This window comes from Styela clava, chromosome 5 (assembly GCF_964204865.1).
Source record: "Styela clava chromosome 5, kaStyClav1.hap1.2, whole genome shotgun sequence".
NCBI classification, from domain to species: domain Eukaryota; kingdom Metazoa; phylum Chordata; class Ascidiacea; order Stolidobranchia; family Styelidae; genus Styela; species Styela clava.
The window spans coordinates 9,902,250-9,919,396 of NC_135254.1; the positions used below are offsets into that span (position 1 = coordinate 9,902,250).

General features: G+C 33.6%; 2 protein-coding genes across 4 annotated transcripts in view; one reads left to right on the plus strand and one right to left on the minus strand.

Moving 5' to 3' along the window:
- The window catches only part of LOC120344932 (myeloid differentiation primary response protein MyD88-like), a 179,651-nt gene that overhangs the window by 44,363 nt on the left and 118,141 nt on the right, over positions 1 to 17,147 (minus strand). The window lies entirely within an intron of this gene.
- Positions 4,935 to 11,839, plus strand: LOC120344506 (melatonin receptor type 1B-like). Of its 2 annotated transcripts, none has more exons than XM_039413761.2 (11): positions 4,935 to 5,118; positions 7,657 to 7,801; positions 7,880 to 8,073; positions 8,598 to 8,716; positions 8,832 to 8,983; positions 9,569 to 9,635; positions 9,775 to 9,842; positions 10,325 to 10,468; positions 10,665 to 10,766; positions 11,186 to 11,311; positions 11,402 to 11,839. In XM_039413761.2, exons 1-11 carry the CDS (start codon positions 5,102 to 5,104, stop codon positions 11,459 to 11,461), a joined length of 1,194 nt encoding a protein of 397 aa, XP_039269695.1. In that variant the 5' UTR covers positions 4,935 to 5,101; the 3' UTR covers positions 11,462 to 11,839. The 2 variants fall into 2 exon arrangements, with proteins under 2 accessions (XP_039269695.1, XP_039269698.1); XM_039413764.2 differs by lacking the exon at positions 4,935 to 5,118 and adding an exon at positions 6,509 to 6,569.

The following is a 17,147-nucleotide window of genomic DNA, read 5'->3' on the forward strand; positions in this document are numbered from 1 at the left end:
AATAGTAATTGGAAGATTAATATTGAGGTACCAGATCGAATTATATTGATATTAATAATATACGACATGCAACATCATATGTTTCATTGATATTGGATTATCATAATCTACTTATGTCAGCATAGATTAGTGTAATAGAATGAAAAGTTATTCTTAGTATAGATTGTACTAAAGCGAGTTCGAGATAATTCTTCGCTAATGTGGGTACCATAAATATTGAGTTAAAACAATGAATATTCAACAGAGGTGCAATTTTTTACTTGTCGAGTTGTTGTCAATTTGTCTATTGAGCTAATATCAGTCTCTAGGCAGTTCGTAGATTAGAACAAAAAACAAACATTTTGTTTGATTTATCATACATTCACGCAATATGATATACTATCCCAACAGAACAGTGAACAATTGTAAATTGATTTGTTTATTTTAGCGTCCGTGTAGGTTGATTGTTTTCTTCGTATTAAAGAGGTTTTGATATCCACAGAAGGTATAATTTGCAAATTTGAACTTGAAAAAAATTTGAAATAATTTATGAAGAATTCAGTCGCGAAAGAGACAACTCTGAAAATTTATTTTACACAAATGGATATATGTTTTATTTTTTAAAAAAAGTAGAAATTGCCGCATTTGACTTGTCTTTAAAAAGTGGTTGTCGTGAGCTCAGTGAAAAATAAGTTTAAGTTGTTTTTGCTATCATGTTTGTTTTACTAAAATTATTTCGGTAGTCTGTATAGAAGTTTCAGCAATTTTTGCTATTCCTGAATATGCATTTTTTCGAACATGCGTTTACAATGATCGACTGTGTGTCAAAAGTACAATATCATGACGACATTTTATGTAAATTCATATCCGCGTTTAGAGCAAAGAAAGGAGACTAAAATGAGAAAGTTGTGAAACTAGCACAGCGTTTCCCAACCTTTTTTGGTCGCGGACTGTTTTCTCACCGGCGAAAACCTTTGCGGACTCAACGTGCGTTTATTGCAAATGTACTCGGTGTGAAAAAGTAATAAAACCAAACACAACAGAATTTTACGATTTCCAAAATCGAAAATTCGCCGCAATTGCGCGTTTGTTGAAAGAGTCGAGTTTCTAGTGTGTATGGCCATTTCTGTCGCACAATATTCAATCCATGACAACGACGAGAATTTAAAATTTCTTTCTATTTCAATTTAATTGTGTTCATGGTCACCGCGGTCGCGTCGACTTATGACAAGATGAGAGAGCATTACTTCTTTAAAATGCCATGGCTATCTGCAAACATAATAATATGAGAATATATTGCCCGATTATATTAGTTTTGATACATATTTTTTTGCGATCTTGCGAATTTGTTATCGCCGTTAGAAAATTTCTACTATCTGCTATAAATTTCCAGAAAGTACAACTTGATTTAGTATTTAATAAAAATATAATCAATGTATATATATTAGTAAATCAAAAAAAACATTCATCGCCCTGTTTTAATATTAATTTAGTTGTGATCATTTTAATCTGCGGTTGTGTTGACGAAATAAAAGCAATACTACTCAAGAAATATCACGACAATCCGTGGACACAAAAATGCGTGGTGAAGTGCCCGATTATATTTTGTTTTGATTCGTGTTTTTGTAAATTCAACAAATCTGAGCTGTTCGTACAACACTTACGGCGCTCCAGTACTGCACGTACCAGAGTCGAGACAGTAAAGCAAATAATCCAAAGGGGAAAAGCACTTAGTACAGTAGCACCCAAATTTTTGCGATTTGCAATGTATAAAAAAGCGTTTAAATTCGACAAATCTGAGCTGTTTGTACAACACGTACGGCGCTCCAGTACTGCACGTACCAGTGTCGAGACAGTAAAGCAAATAATTTTAAGGGAAAAAGCCCTTATTACAGTATACTACAGCAGCCACCGAAATTTTGCGATTTGCAATGTATAAAAAAGCGTTTTTAATCTGTCGTGGACCATCATAAAACAAAACTTATGGTGTTATCCATTTTATTTTTAGTATTGCCGCTTTTCAATTAAGAAAATTTAGGTTGCCAACATTGATACCTACCAGAAAAAAAAAAACATTATTCCTAGTTGTTCAAGCGCGCGAGAAACACCATTAAGGTATCTATCCACGCGTGTGCCGACTCGTGTTTTCGTCGGAAATCCGGAAGTGAGTTGTGAAATCCAATCGTTTGATTAAGCGACGCGAAAGTGACCTGCGCGTCACCTGTTATCAAATTTTCGAATAGTAAATTGCTATTATAATAGTTGAATATATGCCCAGCCCTACTCAGTATCCAGTAAATATTGAATCGACTAATGTTATGTGCATGAATAAACTTGCCTTTTTATGTTTAATTTAAATTCTAACGTAAAATTGTAACTTGGCTGATGGTTAAGTTTCGCAATAATGTTTTCAGCCCGCCGTGAATTTCTGGCTCGTTGCGGACTCATTCAAACACTCCGCGGACTCTGGTTGGGAAACACTGAACCAGCATATTGCAAACAAGTAAAAATGATCATATAATAAAAGTCATTTGAAAGTATTTCGCACGACCAATAATGCACTAAAAGTAAAACAGTATAGCGAGATCTTCCATCAATTTTTCTTATGAGGGCACTGTATAAATGTTTTTTTTTTCAGTACAGATGAAGTTTCTGCATTGATTTTACATAACGTATGACGTACTCAACGTATAACGTATTTACTTATCGTGTTATTACTCTGTTCTAACGTGCGCACCTGGTAAAACTTGCACATGATGCATTGCATGTTACATCTTCTGTTTTATGTCTGAAATGTGTTTTTTAACCGAAAATGAGCGTTTTCAGTCAATCAAAATTAAGTGAAAGGAACATCTTGCAAAAGTCAAAATTGAAGTTTTTGAAACATTTTCTGCGTATACTATAACTGCAATGTGAACAATTTATTGTAAATTATCAGAAAAATACCATGATAAAGAAATAATAAGAGCAAGCCTAAAACATTACAACCATGCGAATCGGAAAAGGTCAAGAAAAACACTATTTTGAGGTTTTTTTTCAAATTTGATAAATGTGTTGTTGAATAGATGTCTTTTAGCGAGCCCATTTTGTATATAATCCCTAAACGTAAGTACCAGGTCGCGTCGGCCATATTGATTGTTCATCAATCAAATATGGAGTGAACTGTGAAACTGATCATTACATAGGATTTAAAATCAAATACCAGATTCGACTTCTATACATTATTTATTCGATTGATATCATTTCATTGAATAATCAAGCGCTTTGAATATGTTATTCAATAGTGTATTTATATCCCACACGTTGATTATTAAAAATATATATTCGTAATATGGAGAATAGCGTTTATTAGTATAACATGTTGAACACTATCAACAGATTGTTTGGCTAACTTTCACACTGTAAAAAAAAGCTTGTTTCAATCACTAGAATTTGTCAGTAATTGTGTTTGTAATTGTAATTGTGTAATTGTAATTGTGACCTCACGATTCGTAATATTTGTCATACGTGCTGCTCATGATTTCAACAAACGGCACAAATATAGACTACGCGCAGTAAATAATAAATTGTCTAAATCAAATTACGGTCGAATACCAGGTGGATGATACTCATTATTCATTTTAATGTTTTAGTTTCATTATGGACAAGGATTCGGTAATTCCAACGGAGCTTTCCAGTTGCGTCGTCATTCATTTTGAAACGTTATCATTTAAATCTGTTATTCGTGGATAACGCATTTTATTAATTAATACTAGAGCTTACAGCCATATCGTTTTTTGTTGAAACAACAGAGGGGTGATAATTTGATTGTCGTGGTGTATTTAGGATTTTGAGACGTAGCATTTCACCGACGATTTGTGTATTTCAACCAAATACCGAAAATTCAGGTTTCAATGAATTGGTTTCAACAATGAATATTCAACAGAGGTGCCATTTTTACTTGTCGTGCTGTTGTCAATTTGTCTATTGAGCTCATATCAGTCTCTAGGCAGTTCGTGGATTAAAACAAAAAAAAACATTTTGTTTGATTTATCATACATTCACGCAATATAATATACTATCCCAACAGAACAGTGAACAATTGTAAATTTATTTGTTTATTTTAGCGTCCGTGTAGGTTGATTGTTTTCTTCGTTAAAGAGGTTTCGGTATCCACAGAAGGTACAATTTGCAAATTTGAGTTTGAAAAAAATTTGAAATAGTCTATGAACTTCAGTCGCAAAAGAGACAACTCTGAAGTTGTTTACGCTATCATGTTTGTTTTACTAAAATTATTTGGGTAGTCTGTATAGGAGTTTCAGCAACTTTTGCTATTCCTGAATATGCAATTTTTTCGAACATGTATCCACAACGATCGACTGTATGTTAAAAGTACAATCTCATAACGTCATATGTACATTCATATCAGTGGTGGGATTCAAATTTTTTGTCAGCCGGTTCCTTCACAAAAGTCATATTTTTCAGCCAGTTCTGTTACAAAGTAACCAGTAATGCTAACCGGTTTGCTGATCTCATAACTTTCCGTCAGACGGTTCTACAGAACTAGTGCGAACCGGCTGAATCCCACCACTGATTCATATCCGCGTTTAGAGCGAAGAAAGGAGAAGCGGTTGCGAAACTACCAGACTGCAAGTGACAAGTGAAAATGATCATATATTCAAAGTCATTTCAAAGTAATTCGTACAGCCAAAAATGCACTAAATGTAAAACAGTATAGCGAGATCTTCCATCAATTTTTTATATTTTCTCAAAAAGACATTGTATAAATGTAAGAAAACATATTACCATTTTAATATGTTTAAGTACAGGTGAAGTTTCTGCAATCATTTTGCATAACGTATAACGTATGTAAGGTATGACGTATGAGGTCCTTTTTTTGTCGTGAGATTACTCTGTTCTAACGTGCGCACCTGGCACAACTTGCACATGATGCATTGCATGTTACATCTTCTACGTTATCTAAACATCTTGAGAGTAAGCTTTGTTTTTTGTTTCTGTTATTATCTTACAGTATTCATCGAAATAGTCTTATATATAAGCCAGGATCTCCAGCACACAACCTTGTAAAACTGTGCTACTCTTCTATGCTGAAACATATTGGTACCGACGTACAATACACAACATGGAGGACAATATAAGGTAGTTTTGAATTTGGAGCTTGAATCAAGTTATTGGCAGGAATATTAAGTCACTGTTTTTTGTCATATTAGCATAAATAAGGATTACAGACAAACATTTATTTGTACAAAATTTATTTTTAGTATGGTATCGAATACACTCGAAGTGAGAGCATGGGCCGGGGCGTAAACTTACAAAGCATGCACGGCTTTTCATGTATTTTTATGAATGGGTCTCTACAGAATAAAAATCCAAGCCTATCTTTATGAAGTTCCGTAGTGACAAATACACTCGAATTAATTTAAAGAGGGTTTGTTATGAAATGTTTAGGCATGGTTTTTTATTACCGTAAGTCATTTCAACGGTATTGTTGAAGTAATTTTTGAAGTGTACCTAACTAGTAACTATTATTTTTCCCTCTAATAACAAATTGTCGTGCACTTCCAAATTTTTCAATTCAATTTTTAGATCAGTATTCAAAACAATAATGACGTCACAATTACCTAGTAATTGAATACGTATCGTTATTATAGTACGCAATATTGGCTAAACTTGAGTTCATATGCCATGCAAAGTAGTTTTAATTTAAATTGAGTTATTAATGTAAACATATAGGTACGTAGGCACGCTTTATTCTCAATGAATGAAATTATGACGTAATTTTCGTGAAATCGGAAGACTTTTCTAAGATTTTAAGTTACTTTTGTAGGCCATGTTCATGCATACTTGATAATAGCTTGTGTATTTATATATAAATACAAAGACACAGCACGCAAAGAAAGAAATTTATAGAAAACTTAAAAAATCTAAGGTTTATTCATATCAGACATGAATTAGGTGACATGGCGACTTCAAAGTCTGAAAGAGGTTGATTCAATATAATAAAACAGTAAAAAAATCAGTGAAATTTCCCCTATTTGAGGGTAATTAAATACTTTTGGTTGCGATGAAAATAGATTCATCGATACTTCTATTTAAATTATATTATATTAGTAATAGAAATTAGATAATCATGTAATCATTACTGGAAATAATAGTAATTTCACCGTTTTATTAATACGGATGCAAATCAATAAGACAATGATAGCTTCAGACTTAACGTGTGTGGTGTCAATAATAAACGTTGGTAATTTTGTCAATTCGAGTTTTAAATAAAGATACAAATGAACCAACGTGACATCATTACATCAGTATTAATTTGGCAAAACGTTATTGAGTTGCTTACAGTTTTAATATTCAAGAAATGGTCTAGAATTCACCTGATTAAAAGTGGATTTGTCTACACATGAACTATTATACTTTGTTATTTTGAACTTTCTATCATCTGACGTAATATCTTTAGAATTTTATACACTGCAATACTGCATTATCATTATTTCTCTAAACGAGGTTTTGTAAAAACGACCACTGTGAGGATAGATTATGCTGTGTTTTTTGCCTAGCTCAAATTAACATATTTTTTGCACAAACTGGTGAGTATGGTGTTCGAGATATAACCCGTGTTGCCAATATTGCTGGACCAAGCGCGCTAGCAGAAAATTAGTCATCGCCACCGACTATAAAAAATGTTCTTTCGTTATTTCGTGTATGTATGGATTTACTAAAATGTTGTTGTTCGTAAAAACCGCTTCTCTTCGCAACTAAGGGACCAATTTGTATGAATTTCAAGGAATTGAAAATGGTTGAAGCGCAAGAAAGCTATTATTTATATCAATTTTTAAATCAATCAATTTCCTCTGAGTCAATGCGGATGCCAATGTTCCACCCCAGAAGTTTGCTTTCTATTATAATTTTATCGATTGTAACACTTTCCTATGATACACGGTAACAACTTTATATAACATTTGATTTTTATGTGTATATGTTTGAGCATTGCTTTCTTGTTTTATGAATTTTGTAATTTCATGTTGTAATTGCCATATTGCTGTGACGATCAAATGTACGCTAATGCATGTACTTACATAAACATCACATAAAATTTCACAATGACCGTAAAACACGAAATTGGGTATTATTTCACCAAACGTATGACGTAGATATCACATCGCCTGATTTTACTTCCGCTATCCACGTGTAGATAAACAATAAAATATTGTTCAATATTCTACCGAGCATTGGTGAATAAAACATCTTTGTTCAGAGAAACTCTTTTGTTTGCAATTGCTGCTTACTATTGCAATTTCAAGTCAATGTGTAAGCGATATAGTGTAACATATTTGTATTCAACTTTCGGCGTCAAATGTGGATTTTGTTAAGATATGGAGAGTTCGCTGAGGTTACATATGAGTATATCAAAAGACTGATCGTCACACGACGCATATGTTGAACCTCACAAAGGTTGTAATAATATCAAAAGTTCATTACCTTTTATACTATCCAACATGACTCGATGTTGTATGTTTCGCTGCTAGAAGACATACGGGGGATCCGCTGGATTCCGTCACACTGCTTACGTTTCTTTGATGGATTTACATTTGTATTTGTATAAGTAAATAAATGATTGAACGTGTATTTACAATTTTGCTCTGATTCTTACCAATACGTCATATTGCCTTTCAGTACCACCGCCTGGACTATGACAACACAAATGAACGGAATGCAAATTTTCCACCTCGTATTTTTATTACTTGTTTGTTTAGTTGGAACTATAGGAAATATCATGACAATTGTGGCGGTCAGGATTGAACGTAAACTCAGAGAATCGGTGAGTATGAAAGAACTGATTAATACAAGTAACAGTACAACGATATTATAAAACTTTCAATGATTCTATTTTGTTTAGCTGTCAAACATGTTCGTTATCAATCTGGCTTTGGCGGATTTGGTTGTTTGTTCCATTGTTGTCCCAATGATGATATCTCATGACGCACACGCTGAAATATTACCAGGACCCTATTTGTGCTACATCATGGTTATAATATCTGGAATCGCATGTCACACGGCAGCTGCCACAATGACTGGTATTGCTGTAACAAGGTAAATTAGTACTTTTTACACCTACTCCCCGCAACTTTTCTTGCTTTTTTTTCGATCACCTGTTTCTCCTTTTCCCAATCGGTGTAATTATTGGAGTTGTTGTTAAAGCTAGTATTTCTCTGCAATCATGGACCAGGCAATTACAAAATTTCCACACTCGAGATTTAAAAAAAAAAACGCTACGAAGTTATTACTTTTACTTTAATTTTTTCTAAACTCTATAGGGGCCAACATTTTACCACACATTTTGCTGGCTCACAATCGCATCTTCATTTCATTTTAGATAACATTTGGCTGGAATTTTGATGATATTGCAATAGCCATATTACACATTTGACCCCATGTGTTAATTTGGCATTGCTCTTGCTTTTTCCGCGCTTCATTTATTTCTCCTTTTTCTACATATCTTGTTCGCCTGTTCTGCCATGGTGTTCACCCATTTTCATCGTAAATCATCTCTTACCTTTAACTGTTCTTCTGAAGTGCATTTGTCCTATTTTGTACTAAAGATTTTCAATGTTCAGATACGTCGCGGCTTCTCGAGCAACAAGATACCACGACATCATCACGAAGGGAAGAGTATTTGTCGCCATCATTGTAGTATGGTTATTTGCTGCTCTTAACACAACACCTATATTATTAGGTAATTCTGGAAATAAAAATAAGATGTCGCACCGGAATTATTTTTGAACACATTGTTACTGAATCAAAAATAACATTTTAACTTTATGATTTATCGGATGAATTTCTATTTACAGCCTGGCTTGAAGTAGACTCGTTGGATTTGAACAATTACGTATGCGTTTGCTTCGATGGTACATTTGCTCTCTACTACACTCTAGGACCAGTCATCATCGGACATTTTTTGCCGCATGCCATCACAGTATTTTGCTATTACAGAATAATGAGGGTGAGTTGGCTGAACAGTGAAATATCCCTAAATGATGTAAACATGAAACGCACGCATAAACATACATAAAACATCCCGCGTATGGATGATAATAAGAGTTTGTTTGATATATATAATAATCGACAGTATATATCATGTTTTAAAATATTCGAGATTCTTCCCCCATTTATTACGATTGGGTAACTAGGTAGAGCGACATCCTCTAAAACTGATTATCCATCAACTAACGTCAGCTTGGGTAGTTTTCTAATTGGGCACGAAATGTGCATGTGAATCGTTCCGTAAATTGCAGTTGTTGTTCTTGTTGTTGGAGGTATTATTGTTTTTGAGAGAATATTCATTCGTGCCCTGTTTAAAGACCGAGGGGGAACGCTGGCCGGATTTAGGGGATGGTAAGCAACATCTCATTGACGTTCTTTGTTTTTTATTTTCGTTTATTTTATGCTTGATAATGCTATGCCCATCAACAGAATTGCTTTTTATGCGTATTCATTCTTTTTGGTTTGTTAAGGTTACTCAAAAAACATGGGAACGAATTAAACTCCACATTCTGTAATAAACTGAATATACTTTTATCGTTCTCAGGCAATGCGAAAAAGTAGAAAGCGAGTAACTTCATCGTCTGTGGGAACATTGACTTCTGTCAGCGGAGGTAAGAACATAAAGTTTATGTGATTATATTATTGCAGTGCTTTTAAATCTCGTTTATCGTCTTCTTTTCCTTGTCAAAATAAGCATAATCTTTAAGTATTTGTTTTTGTTTATTTGAATATTAAATTTCATCAATTCAGCCGATAAAGATAAAGAAAAAAGGAAAAGTACAACTCTAAACAGTGAAACTGAAGGAGAATCACAAACGGTAATCATGTTTTCACACAAAATTGAAAAATGTATCGAAAATTTAAGTAACAACATCCACAGAAATGATTCACTTTAATTATCATACGTTCAATTAGATGCAGAAGCTAATTTTTCCTAATATTTAGTGAGTGCCTATGTATGGGAAAAATATTTTTGCCAAAGATTCTATGTCCTCATTTACGTTATTGTTAGTCGACTCATGTTGTATGGGAGCATATGAAGTATATTTATTTTGTATGGCTCTTCTGATATATCAACACAAAAAAGTCTTCAAGTTAATCTCGTCGTACTTTAGTTTCACTAAGTTTTTCGACTTTCAAATTAATAACCGATATATGCAGTAGTGATTTTTATTTTTGTACACCAGAAAATTTAGTTTTTCAACTCCTTATTTGCATCACAAGAATCAACACCCTGAGTGTGTTTCAAATTTTTAGTTCAAAATATTGAGGTATCTTAATTAATATCATTTCTGGGCAGACACTTTCAGTCAGCAATTGGTCAAAACACGAAGTTCAACTTTTGAAAACATCAATGTGGATCATCGGATTTTTCAGTTTCTGTTGGATACCGTATGGTATCTTAGTCATTTTGCAAGATCTTGCTCCAATTGAATTAAAGAAGGTAATTCTGAACATATGTGTCATAATACATTTGCATTTTACAACTATGTGAAATGATGGAATAATACTTTTCTTATACCACGTGCCTTCTTCATTGCAAAATGACGTTTTATTTGATATATTTAAAAAAAATTTCATGATAATGATTATTGAAGCCGTATTGAATTCTTTCCATCCTGTTCTTTATATTATTACAGACGTTTGGCAGTCTTTGTCTGCTGAGTTTTTCGTTGAACCCAGTAATATATGGATTACTGAGCAAGAGTTTCAGACAGGCTTACAAAAGAATCATTGTAAAGGTAACATAATTAGAACCGAAATGTATACACATCGACAATTTTGTTGTTGTTATTAGTTTTGTTTGGATTCTTGCGGCTGTTGTGAAGAATCATTTTTCTCATAAACTAATGGAACAATCTGTACCCAATTTTCTAGTGCTTTAACATTTCCGAGGCTATGGGGCCCGATATTTGTCTTTCAATTTTGTTGTTTTATTTTAATATTATTTGACATTTGACCTTTTCATTCCGTCACACTTGTCTGAATTGCAATTTAGTTGAACTTCATTAGTAATTTAATTTAGAATTGAAGATTTTGAATGATCAGATAAAAGGTTTATGCGTAGTTCGCATAGTTTGCTTCGCACGCCACGGATTTTTTGTTGATGAAATTTTTAGGTCCAATTAGCTATATATATCAAAAACGTGCTTTTATTTAGGTATTTTGTGGATTTTGCTGCTTTCGTGGTCTGGATGATGGAATTCGTTCTACTCCTTCATTAACTAATCGAAGAAAATCTGATAAACAGCGTTCGTCACCTAGAGCAGCGCAATACCAAGCATCAGTATGTTTTCCTCTTTGTATTTAGTCTAGCTAAGATTGGCCTATATACATTTTTAAATATTTATATTAATCTTGCATCTCGTAATGGCAGGAATCAAGTGACGAAGTGAGGTTTCAATACGGACGATCATCGCCTTCACATATCACATAAAAAAACGAAATTAAGAAGAAGTCAGTTTAAACAACCATAGTTCAATTTAAACAGCACAAAACTCATAGACATAAATTCTGTGCCGCCTCAAACTTCAGGGAATTTTCATGTGATCTGTGACGAATGTCTGTGTATGCATATCTTCAACTTCGGATTCATCATATGAATGACATGCTAATTAATTACCTCTATCACAATGCTGAGGAAACTATATCGCACGATTTTATTCAGAGCATACCCTGACCTCAAACTTCAGGAAATTTTTGTGTGAAGCTGCGATCAGGAAATTTTTATGTGATCTGTGACGAATGTCTGTGTATGCATATCTTCAACTTCGAATTCATCATATGATTGACATGTTAATTAATTACCTCTATCACAATGCTAAGGAAACTATATATATCGCACGATTTTATTCAGAGCATACCCTGACCTCAAACTTCATGGAATTTTTCTGTGAAGCTGCGATCAGGAAATTTTCATGTGATCTGTGACGAATGTCTGTGTATGCATATCTTCAACTTCGAATTCATCATATGATTGACATGTTAATTAATTACTTCTATCACAATGCTGAGGAAACTATATCGCACGATTTTATTCAGAGCATACCCTCACCTCAAACTTCAGGGAATTTTTCTGTGAAGCTGCGATCAGGACATTTTTATGTGATCTGTGACGAATGTCTGTGTATGCATATCTTCAACTTCGGATTCACCATATGAATGACATGCTAATTAATTACCTCTATCACAATGCCGAGGAAACTTTTTAGCACGATTTTATTCAGAGCATACCCTGACCTCAAACTTCGGGAATTTTTTTGTGTGAAGCGGCGACGCATGTCTGCGTATGCATACCTTCAACTTTGTATTCAATATATGCTGAAAAGGCTAATTAACTACATCTATGACAATGCTGAGAAAACTATATTGCACGATTTCATTCTGAGCATATTATAAAAACTACCAACCTTAAATGCAAAATTTACGTATATTCAAATTCTGTCCTGTTTTCAGTTGATTCAATATGAATTGATTTTCTGTTCATGCCGAATATTTATTCATTTCTCTTCCGTTTCATTCTTAACGCATCATCCAAATCTTTTCAAATAAGAAAAGTAAACTTGCACTTACATCTGCCATATTTATATTTTGAATATGTGAACATACATACACATCTTCTGCTTAGTTCCAGATAAATTCAATTGTTTTGTTTACGAAAGTTGTTACTGTTGCAATGTTACTGAGAATGTTAGTTCCGTTGTTGCATTTTTTTGTAAATATTTATTTCATATTTTTGTGTTGTCTACGTTCTTCAATAAAAAAATACTTCCTAATCTGCAAGCGAAAGAGTGGGCTATAATATATATATATGTTAAATAAAATTGTGGCCCGCGGTATCATCCAGTTATTTGTATCTGGCCCTCCTGTATTAAAGGTGCACACCCTTGAGACTAAATAGTTGAAAGTGACAACAATAAGAAATTTCATTTGCGTCAAATCTCTATTCGTGCTTATGTACTCATTATATTCACTGCACAGGACATATATATATGTACTAAGATTTCGATAATAGCGAAATACGCTTCGAAGTTGAAGAATTGTATTCAAGTATGACTGACTTTACGATTATAGCGTAAGCAACTACATATTTTGTAATGTGATACTTCTATAATGTTGCGTTGTCTTCGTTCAACAAGTTAATTGAAAAATGTAACTGGACATTTTTATTTTTTCATCAAATATCATATTTCCTATAAACCATAAGGACATTGCGTTTAATTGTTGCAGACGTTGTTTATAACATTGCGTGTATCTCAAAGCTATTACCATTATTAAATAAATATTTAACGGATTGATATAATTTGAGGTGAATGACCGATAAATACTGTTTATTCACTGGCCTATACTACGTATGACCAACCTTGCAAATGCAATCGGAAGGAAGTTAAAATTGACATAACCCTCCGAAATGAATTCAATTATACTTCTTCCCAACGTTATGAAAAAAATCGCTTTTCTCATTTATTACTTGAATGAGATATTTTGGCGTGAATGGCCGATAAATACCGTTCATATCACATACCAGGACTATTCAACCAATTTTACCAAAAGATCCGTATTCAATACTTCAAAATTAGTCGGGTCCGGTCTTTCCAAAAATTATATTTCTACATCCCTAATTAAACGCGCACTTCCTCCGCCAGCTATACTATGTATGACCAACCAAGCAGATAACCCACTGAAATGAATACAGTTCGCCATCTTTGTGGTTGTCTGATCAACTGTTAGCATTAGAAATAACTGAAAAATTTGAAATATGTTTCAATATAAATATAGACTGTAGACTAAAATGGATTCCCTGCTTCGTACCAATGTCACAATTCGATGATACCAATATTAAACTACCATTGTTCTAGGTGGCGCACTATTCCTTGATTCCAACAGCTCCTTTTCTGAGAAAAGCTTCTGCCCTGAAAATTACCCCGATGTCGTGGCATAAAACAGAAAATTCAGATTTTCCGTTTTAAACGGCAATATTCAATTTAAAATTAACTGGACACGGAATGCATCGTTTCGCTTTTCTCTTTATTTACGGGGCCAATTGCTTTGAAATTTTTGGTGGTTGAAGGTTGTATTTTCCGCTAGAATGCTAGATATTTGTCTCAAATATTTCTGTGAGTTTTACGAGATTCGTTTCGTTGTGTGCTATGACGTCATCTAAATTTGCGGTACCTATCAGCAGATTTCGTGCTCAGCTAACGTCGTAAGATCTCATGTTTGGCGTGGGGGTGGGAAACTTTTATGGGGAACGGTAGAATGCGATGACCTGTTCAGGTAATACAACAGTGACTCGGGTCAGTAGATGTTTCAAATCACGTTGAAACTGAATCGTGAAGAATGGATCATCGTCACAGAACATGGGAAATCTGTGACAGTCGCTGTACCGTTGAGGTTACCGGTACCCTGTGTGGGCGAGTTATCTGTAGTGAGTTGTCCGTGTGGTCTAGTTGTCCCCCTCCTGATACGGCCCTCGGGACGGTTTTCGCGTATAATTTCCTTCCGTGTCAACATATTTGAGCATAGCTCCCTTGTTTGTTGAAAATGATTTGCTGATTAATTTCGGATCGAATCATTTCAAGTTAGTGTGAAATTAATTAAGCATGCTGCACACTCCTTGACTCACCTTGTCTGCCTGTATTCACAATTGCAATAATTACATCGGTAGGAATAGGAAATAACATTTAGGCAAAATAAATCGATTCTTCCAATGTTAAATTGATAACCATAAAAATATATTTTAACAGAGTATATAGGCCTAGTGGAAAATCGATTGGAATTTCCAATTTTAATAAAAGGGCGATGACCTATTATATAGACCGGTACCGGCACTATCAGACAATACCGTTTTTGGAGTGATCCTCAAATCGCCACACGATCGCCACGATCCACAATTCCTTAATAACCATAACATATGTGATAAAACAACGGACATATGGTGTATCTAATACATGAAAAGTTATAATTTCGACTATTGAAATTTTATGAAAGCGATTGGTTGAGTAGTCGAGGTTTTTAAAATTTTGGAATGATTAGCATTAATGTGTGAGTATAACTTCCATCCAAATACAATCGACTGCATTTTATTTAATTCAATTCAATTTGAAAACCAGGTCTATATACAGATTTTTGAACTCGATTCAAAATGACCAGCCCTAATCATATGAATACTGGTGCCAGGATACTGTTATGTTAAACATTCGCGTCGGGGATCCCATTTGTTTGTAATTTTTACTATATGCGCTTAGATAGTTCACAGCCAATTGTTCCGGTACATCGGAAGTCATCAATGATGGACGCCAACGACAACGAAATTATTCTAAATATTAATATCCCATAGATATATATATCAACATATCGGCTTAGTTTGACAGAAGGTTGTGCTTTTAAAAGTCATACACGATTTATTGATCTGCGATGGACCTGACCATGATGACAAGCAATATTTGGCGTTACACCATAGTGGTTCTCAAACTTTCCAAGCCACGCCCCCTTTTTAAAATTTGTCAAGTCTCGCGCATCACTTCAAAAACAACTAGCTAACGATAAGCTACTGATAACAGATAGTAAGGCGAAAGTATGTTTTATTATTCAAAAAAAAAAACACGTTGAATATACGTGGATGGAACGTGAACGTCAAATCTAACAAATATTTTTATTTATAATTAGTTTCACGTCACCTCAAAAAGTATTCCAAGGGCAAACATGGCGTACAATGAGGTAAACAGAAGAAACATTTGTTTGTAGATTTATTACTAACGTTCAAAAAATTTTTTGTATAAATTTTTTCTATGTTCTGAGACTCCTTTTTTTAGTGAAATATTCGATTGGTTAATATTTTGAGTCTACCATACCTGTTATCTCATAAATAGCATTTTTGGCCGTTTTCGATTTAAATAATTTTAATATACTACAAATATATCACGTTCTAATTCCTGGTATTACCCCAAAAAATTTTAAGTGCTACCGCCTTTTTTACTTTTTATCCAACAGGATATAAAAGATAGATTTGAATAAATTTTAAATCACTTGAAAGTGTGCGCCGACAATAACTCTTTTACAATCGGTTTTCCGATTTAACCTTCAATTAATTATATAATATGCTTTTTAAGATGATCTTATTCGTGGTATGTTGCATGTTTCTGTTCGGTGAAAGCAATGCAAGAGAAGTTCCACAAGTAATTCAAGTGGGGAAAAAGGGGTGAGGATGTGAATGTTTTGTTATAAATGTTGAAGAAAATGCTATGTGCGGCCTATATATATATTAAATTGAATTTATTTTTTCTGGTATATATATATATACCAGAATATATATTTATACCAGAAGAAATAAATTTGATTTAAACAAATATTATTGAAGGTAAATATCGGAGTAATTTATAGTGTTGTACATAGGCATTACATCGTACTAAATAAATAAGAAATAAGGGAGAAAAATAAGAGCTCCAGAAGTATGTGCACCTAGATGGCGGACACCGGAACGTTGTATGTGTATCAGGTTAGGCCATAATTTTATTCCAATGTTTCTTATTTCTGTTCTATTACGAGTTCGGAGACTAGCCAAGTGACTCCCATAGTATTTGTGCCTGAAATTATAGTCTAACCCTAACCAGGTACACATACTACGTTCCGGTGCCCGCCATCTTGATTCACATACTTCTGGAATGCCGAAAAATATACTGAAAAACTTGAAAACAATTTTTGGCAAAAGTATAAATTGTTGAGTGTTACCAGTTTGCCTTTCCTTTATATATAATTACCCTAACTCATATATTGCTGCAATCAATGAATAAACAATTTAAACTATGTTATGTCTTGTTTTTAGGAGTGGATGCATAAGATCCGAGAGCAAGTACGACCCAAATCTTCATGTGAAAATATATGGAATCAGATGTCGGTATGGAAAAATAAGATGCTACACAAAAGAAATTGACATTATTACAGACAAATTCACACATAAGTTTGCATCCCCAGATGAACTACAACTCAAATTAAAATCTATCAACGACAGTAATGGTTAAAATCCCATTTGCCAAAATAAAAACTTGAGTAAAAACAATTAAGTATAATTATGAATTTTGTTTTTATGATTATATTTTATTATTCTCATATAACACAAACTC